This window comes from Teleopsis dalmanni, chromosome 1, assembly GCF_002237135.1.
Source record: "Teleopsis dalmanni isolate 2A chromosome 1, ASM223713v2, whole genome shotgun sequence".
NCBI classification, from domain to species: domain Eukaryota; kingdom Metazoa; phylum Arthropoda; class Insecta; order Diptera; family Diopsidae; genus Teleopsis; species Teleopsis dalmanni.
In genome coordinates, this window is record NC_051846.1 from 205,298,010 (window position 1) to 205,306,176 (window position 8,167).

The 8,167-nt window shown below is 28.5% G+C and overlaps 1 protein-coding gene across 1 annotated transcript; it reads right to left on the bottom strand.

The window, feature by feature from the left end:
- Window positions 1-672: 672 nt before the first annotated feature.
- LOC119674872 (ubiquitin-conjugating enzyme E2-22 kDa-like) lies at window positions 673-1,656 on the bottom strand. Its single transcript, XM_038086031.1, has 2 exons — window positions 1,556-1,656; window positions 673-1,500 (listed from the first exon to the last, which is right to left on the bottom strand). The coding sequence occupies exon 2, from the start codon at window positions 1,395-1,397 to the stop codon at window positions 777-779; it is 621 nt and encodes a 206-aa protein (XP_037941959.1). The 5' UTR covers window positions 1,398-1,500; window positions 1,556-1,656; the 3' UTR covers window positions 673-776.
- Window positions 1,657-8,167: the final 6,511 nt, after the last annotated feature.

The window sequence follows — 8,167 nt, forward strand, 5'->3', positions numbered from 1 at the left end:
GATATAACACTGCATAAAAGCGGCGTACATAGCGTATGAGTAATATTAATTAAACGTAATAATAGTTAATTTAAAATGCATTAAAAACAAATAAAATGGAATACAATAAGCAACAAGTACCACTGCATAGTGCAGCAAATCAATTATTGGTTGGGATTTATTGGCCCAGTGGTGTAATTAAAAACCGCAGCGTGAAAGTTTTGAGTTTAGTAAATACCGGGAAGCTCCATTGCAGTGTCATTAAAGCAAAAATATAAATTATGTGGAATAAATCCGATGCCTCATGTAAAATAAATTAATTGCATAGATAACGCTAGTAATATTGCATTAAACTACTTTTTTAAAAAATTATTTAAAAATGTCTATCATTTTAATATATCAACTGCTTTTTAAAGCATTAATCCTGCTTTATTCACTGGAAGTTTGTGAAAATCAATTTTAGATAAGACATATAGAAAATAATATTATATCACTATAATTTAATAGTACAAGTTCTCTCTACATTATTTTTAAAAGAATAATAACCACCAAACAATTCCAGATTCAATTATAGATATGAGCTATTTGTTGATTATGAAAAAATTGAAAAGTATATAGGTTGAAATCAAGAAATATTGACTTCTTGTTCAATATCAAACTTATTTCAAAAGTAAATCCCAAAAACACGCAATCTTTAGTTACTAAGTAACTTCATACATTTATTGTTACGAAATTTTAAAGACCACAAATAAATATACTTTAAATTTAGATATAAAAATATATATTTAATTCCTGTTTCATTCATCGGAATCATCGTCGCATTGTGGAAAAAAATGTGCTTTAATAACCTTCATATCCCAATCGGCGCCTGACAGTATACGCATAGCACAATCCTGATGCATGTTATAACTCATTAACTCTCTCAACTTAAGATCACAGTGTGGGACTTTATAGGGCCCATTAGCATACTTAGCAGTCCAAAAGCGAGCAGTCATATCAAAGATTGGATATTTGTGTTTATATTGCAAAGTACACACACAATTCTGCGTATCAGTAAGTTCTGGATAGGCTAAAAGCTCACGGATTGAGAGTAGAATAAAACGCAGCGTGTAAGTTGAAGTCCAACCATTGTCTAAAATATCAACACAGATTTTTCCTTCACGTGATACATTCGGGTGCCATATATTCTGCTTGAACGTGATAATTGGTGCATTGAATGGAAACGTTCCAGGAAGTTTAATATCCAAAACAAACCTTCCGCCCTCATAAGGAGTATCCTCTGGTCCAATAATATAACCCTCTAGCTCAGTCCAGTTATCATTTACAAGTTCGATATCGATTGGTATAGCACTGCTGTTACGATTAACTTTGATATCACGATAATCGCGCTTAATGCGTTTAACTGTGAAGTCCGACATTTTAGGATGGTTGCAACAGAGATGACGAGGTGATTCGAGGAAAACTAGTATTGTGACTTACCGCTCGTACCAAAATAGCGATATTCTTGTCTTGGATTATTTTCTGTAATTTTCCATATAGAAAACTCAGTATATAATTTAGTTTAAATGAAACTTACAGGAAAATAGAAAATTTTCCGGTTTATTATTTTAATTTTGAAATCTATTTTACAATGAAAAAGGAATTTTCTTATTTGGATAAATTTAAAACTTCTAATTTTTTCTTTTAACAAACTTCACTTGTTCAATTTAAAAAAAACATGGCTTACTTTTTTGACAGCAAGAAATGAAAGTGCACTTGCTGTCATTTAAGTACATAACTACTAAACTAAGGGTAACCAATGCAATATGATAAAGACAAATATATTAGCTGATGTAGCTGATATTCACGTATTACAAACAATATTCCATATGAGGAGTACAATGACATAGATATAATTTAAAATTGAATTTGTCTTAGATATTTAAATAATTTTCCCTCTTTGTTGTTGTTTCTAAAAGCATTAATTTCGATACCTTCGTTGTCACCTTATAACATTCCTGGCAATTTACATCCCTGACAACGTTGATAACAGAGTAACATTCCTGTAATGTAGATGCGTTATGTATTATTATTAAAAACAAATGACACGCTAAACATGGAAGTCAACAGTAGATTTAGTCAAACTAATCTAGCCCCTGCAAGTTCGCCGTTTATTTAAATGTGTCCAGAGATCCAATGAAATACTATCTAGTTTATACTTACCATTTGCTATAACACAGCATGTTTTAACAGTTCATCAACCACTTCAAAGTAAGATACCAGTAGCATAATGCTTTGATTACTGCCTGACTACTTGGATAGATACAGACTGGGTGCTTTTTAATCTCATGTTAAGATTTATTCTAATACACTCTCAATAGCGTGAATCTCTGCTTTGAAAATAGTGAGCCATATGCCCAGCGCAAGTGATATTGGTACCAATATTCTGATATTAGTAATAAAGATTTAACCGTCAGATTGACGGTTTTAAGATTTCTAAAACCGTCAATATAATTTGGGATCATTTTTGTATCCCAAGCAGAAGTGTTATATTCTAAAAACTTACGTTTGAAAATGTGGACTGAGATTGCTTACCTAAGCAGCTAATCATGTTCATTTGATCTCTTCTATTGGTGTTATCTTTGCCAGGAACTACTCTACAGATACAATTTTAATTGTTAAGATTTCCATGCAAAATGCTATCTGGCTGTGCCCAGGACTACTGTCCTTTATTTAACTGATACACTCAGAAAAATATGCGCTAACCACATACTAATTCAATTTTAGCTCATGTGGTGAAGAAGATATGAAAACGAACATGTAGTATGGTTGAACCAACATGATGCGTCGAGTAAGTATATTTTGACCTGAGATTTATGGTAGTTAAAATCTGGTTAAATCAACTAAATTATTTTTCTGAGTGTACTAATTCTTATGTAATAATAAATACTTTTAATAGCAATTATTTTAAAATTATGTTAAAATGTTCAGTTCGTATTCAATTTGGAAAAAAATAAAAAACATCTATCCATCTACGAGCCAATCGCACCTGCTTTTCTGACACGTGCATACGTCCACATTGAAATATTGTGGCACATCTTAACTATGGCATCTTGTGTACGACATCACAGATACGTGTTTCCATTGAAATTCCTTGTGTGCAGAATGCGTTAAATTAAATTTAGTAAAACGTGAAACTCATGCTGGACATTAAATTCTTGGATAACTTTGGAAGTAAGAATGACTAGGACGGATGCACACAAAGCCATTTAGACAATATAATCTAACGACTTGCATTTATTGCTTTGAAGTAAATTTGACATATTTATGAAATATCGATTCTTAGAGAGTCTTGGAAAAATACTTCACAAAGAAATAAATTAAAGCAATGAAGTGAAAATGTAATTTATTGCTATTAATTTAATCAGCTTTTTATACATTTTCTACTGTAAATAGTAACCCATGAGAGATACTTTTCTCTCGTACTATCTACATTAAAGCTTCTCAATGTAATTTGTTATTAGTTGTGTGAAAACATTTCCAACAAGTTAATATTCCCACCTTCGTTATCAATTTTCTGGGTTTGTCCTGTTCTCTGTACTTTTACGAGTATCTACCATAAAACAAAAACCCATATGTATTGGTTGCTCTTCGAGGAATCTTGGCAAAATTATTTTTCACTTTTCCCATTTACCTTCATTGCTTCCTTCGTCATATCTACCAAAGATGCCCGTAGCTCAAATAATAACCAATTCTAGCACAAACTTTTTAATTAATTTTTAATGTGGAAAATGTACAGTTTACGTTTGCCATTAAGGATGTCCTTTGCACATGCAAAGGACTTAGCAACGTGTTCAGCGGCTTTGAAGTGCAGGCACTATCTGTAAGTGCCTGGCACTTCTGCTCATTGGTGTGGATATAGTGCCGCTTTTGGCTTGTTTATTTTACATAATAAAAATTTCCACAGCATATTTTATGATTCTAGATACGAATACTTTCATGTTAGCTCAGCATGAACGCTTCGAGTTTTCGTCACATTAGCAGAGCACTTTGGTTTCATTTGAATTTCCAAGTTAATTGTATGATAATGAATAAATCTTGGTAAATTAATTCTGTGACTATAGATAATGAAAAATGTAAAATGCATTTAATTAAGACAAGGGAAGTTGTATTAAATTCCCAGATTTTAGCTTGATATCTACGGTCTTTAGGAGCCATCTTATAAGCAATCGAAAAATATGTTAAAATTAATTTAAAAAAATTGAAAAGTATGTTAAAGTAATTAATAATACTTTAACTAAATACTTAATAGTATATAATTTAAAAGTTAAGTTCATAAAAATTTATTTAAATTAAGTATTATTTATAACACATTTTTTGAAAATAATAAATCGCTAATATAAAACCAAATAATACGACTGACACTTCTATATGGGTTTGTAGCGTTCAGCAAGACCTCAAACACTACTATTCGCCAGCTGGGAATTGCAAAAAACCAGGCTTTGAGAAGACCTTTTAAAGTGCCATGGTACATTAAATTGAATGACTTCATCAGAGACCTCAAAATTGATCCGATCAAAAAATAATTAAAGAATAGAGCCCTGAAATTATTTACGAACACTGACAGGCTTACCAACAACGCGTTATCAAATCTCAGAATGGTTACGCGATCCTCGGGGTGCAATGCAGATCTGAGGTCAGCTATTGTTTAGTCTGATAAAGTCAAAAATACATAAAATGGCATTGTTATCAGCTAATCGGCTTTATCTACTTAGAAACATAGTGAGCTGATAAAATAGCTGATATATTTTGACATAGGTGCAGTTTTGCGCTAAATGAATCACATCATTCTAAGAGTGACTTTTTCTTTTGCATTCTTATTCAGAACTGCGACACGAAACTTTTGGTCGTCTTTTTTCTCTATTTCTGTGCGGAGTCCAAAAAGTGCTCACCGACAAATATCATGAAATGATTTCTTCAGTCTATTTTTAATCCATACCAATTTACGGCTAATAATTTTGTCGGACACTATTTTTATGTTGTGTTGGGATATTAGAAACAGAATCTATTGCAACTGAATGCAAATCCAATTGTTTAGGGCTTGGGGTTTTTTGTTTCGTAAATTTAGATAAAATTAAACCCGTGGTCGATATCAGATTTTTTAGTAGCATAAGACCATAGGCGGAGCTATAGTTGATATGTAGAATGGTGTCAACTTCTCCGTCAAAGTGTGAGAAAAATATTGATATAATAAAATAATATTTTATAATAAAAAGAGTTTTCAAGGGAGAGCGGTACTCCTAAATGTGATGGACTAATGAAAAAGCATTTGGGCATGTACATGTTCACACAGTTCCGTTGCTAAAATAGATGTATTCTAGAAAATAATAAATATTTGAGTAATATATAATTGAAAATTTCAGTGATATGAAACTTTTTTGATTGTTTTTTTTTTTTTGTTGAGAAAGGAAATTGTTCATTTTGACTTTTTTTTCATTACTGGTTTTATGTGTAGGAAAGAAAAATTGTGCTTTGCCCCTTCTATTATAGTTGTGTAAAGCATTTCTTTAGAACTTGGACTAAAACTTCGCCTTTTCTTCATCTTACTTACCATCTACATTTATTATCTATGTAGATTATCTTTCTAGGACTTGGTGTACATATAACTTAAAAAAATAATAAATAAGAGTTAAAACATTGAAAACTGAATTGTTGTCATTATTTATTTATAATTGATTCAAAGAAGTTCCTATAGTACTTACAAAAAATTATAGAACTTTAATTAAGATCTAAATTAACACTACTAAGACCTAAATTAATGATTAATGAAAGGATTTGGTAGTTTATTGTGTTGATGGAACTGCACTAACATAAATAAATTAGTGCAGTTCCAATTATTTGCTTTGCTTCACCTTATCCCTGATGGTCCATAGTGACGCTCTTCTGAAATATCTTTATATCTTTTCATAATTATAACATTTTTGTTTTATTTGTAGAGCTCTTAAATTTTAACGAACAGAAGTAAACAGAAATTCAAGTTATTAACTTAAGTAACTCAACAATTACAGAAAAATTTACAAGAAAAATATTGTAATTAAGCCATTTTGTCTTGAAGTCATCAAATGCAAGCCTTCTTGTTTGAATCATAGAAAAACAACTCACCCATGGCAGCCATTTTACGTTCTCGGAAAAGGCAAAATGACACCATTTTAATTACTGAAAAGCAAATAAAACTTGTTGAAATCGTAAAAAGCAAGCAAAGCAAGCAAAGCAACGTGAAATAAAGTTAATCCTGCCAAGACTTCTCGAGTCAAGAAAAAAAGTAAAAGTAAAGTGAAAGAGGATATAGCAAAGAATGAATTCAGGATACTTTGTCAAACTTTGAAGTGTGCCATTCAAATGTGTTCCTTGAATGCTCCTCGAATGCTTCAAATGTTTATCTTTCTCTTAGCCGTGCTGTGCTTCTGTTGCTCCAAGTTTCAGTTCAGCATTCATGAAGTTTTAATTTGCAATTTGCACTGCAGCTTAAAGTTGCTTCTCGCTTCTCGGTTCTTGCGAATTATGTAGATTATTATTTAGTCTTATAATTGCAAGCAGCTATGAATATTAAGGAAAAACTTTTATTTTGTTGGTATAAGTATATCATTTTTTGTTTTTATTTATATATCATTTTAAGTTTATACAATTTTTTTGTAACATATTTTCTTAGTTTTCTATACGAAAGACATTTCAGTGAAACTTAGAAGCTAAAAAATATTTTATATTTCTAAATGAAGGCATGAGTAACAAGTTTATATAACTTAAACAAGCAAGTTTACATAATGAAAATATTTTTTTTTTTTATATAACTATTTAATAATTGATTTAATAATTAAAGCGAAATTGCTAACATTATAATATATAATTTTTTTTTTCATTTCTAATAACTACTTTAATTGGCTTAAACTAAATGCAACTAATTTTATTGACTTACATTTGTTTTTATCAGATTGTTATTAGTTTTTGTATATAATTTAATAGTTAAGAATTTTATTCTATTCAAATATATACTTTAGTTTGTGTTCCTTTATTTAAGTTAACTCACTAGAAACTATAAATGCTTATATCGGTAGCAGTTTTTTAACCCATTAATGTTAACCGAACTGATTTAGTTAATGAGAGTGTAAAGCTAAATTTGCACTAGTTAAAATCATAAAATATAAATGTTTGTTCTAATGTATATTTTTTTTTAAATAATATTAAAATCAAAATTTCAATATCCAAAAAAAATATAATTATTTTAAAAATCCTTTTAATAGTTGCAGTTTTAATTCTAAATAAATTTAATTTTACATAAATTTCCCAATTCATTTTTAACATTAATTTTTATTTTATATACTTATATACTAATTTTTAATTAGAAGAGTTTCTAGTTCATTTGTTAATAAAATTATCTGTTATTAGAGGCTTTTCTGAATAAAATTAAAAAATTCTATTTTATTTTATAAAAAATAATACTCCGCTCTAATAGTAAAATAGATTAATAAACTTTAAAAAGTTTTATCTATATAAATAATAACTATATAAAAAAAATGTTTTATTTTTTATATATATAAATAACTATTTTATTATTTGTGATAAAAAATAATTTATAATAATTTATTTGCGGGCTAATTGGTTATTTAAATATAAATAAAAAAACTATAATTTGTTATTTTAAATATAATTTGTTTTTAAATATAAATAATAAATTATGGTTTATTTTATTTCTATTTAAAAGACCAGTTAATCCGCTAATAAATTTTTATATATAAAACAAATTTATAATAAAAAATCAATTAACAGATTATTATTTTTGCTCACATAAGTCTTCAACAACATATATAATATAATTTTTTATTACATGTTGCATTTTCAATAAAAGCAATATCTATAAGCTTTTATTCATGTTAAATTTGGTCCATATTTTATTTATAATGATTTCAAATAAATAAAAAATAAAATAAAATAATAATTATAGACTACATTTCTCTAAATATAACTGGCCTATGCTCTACCAGGATTGATACTTAAAGTTTATTTTTATAATATATTAAACATGTTGCTTTTATAAAGTACACTGAAAAGCTCAAAAAAATATATGTTATATATAATATAAATAAATATATGTTTATATTTAAAAACGTAATTTGCGATCATCAGAGTTATAGTTGCTACAACATATAAAAAT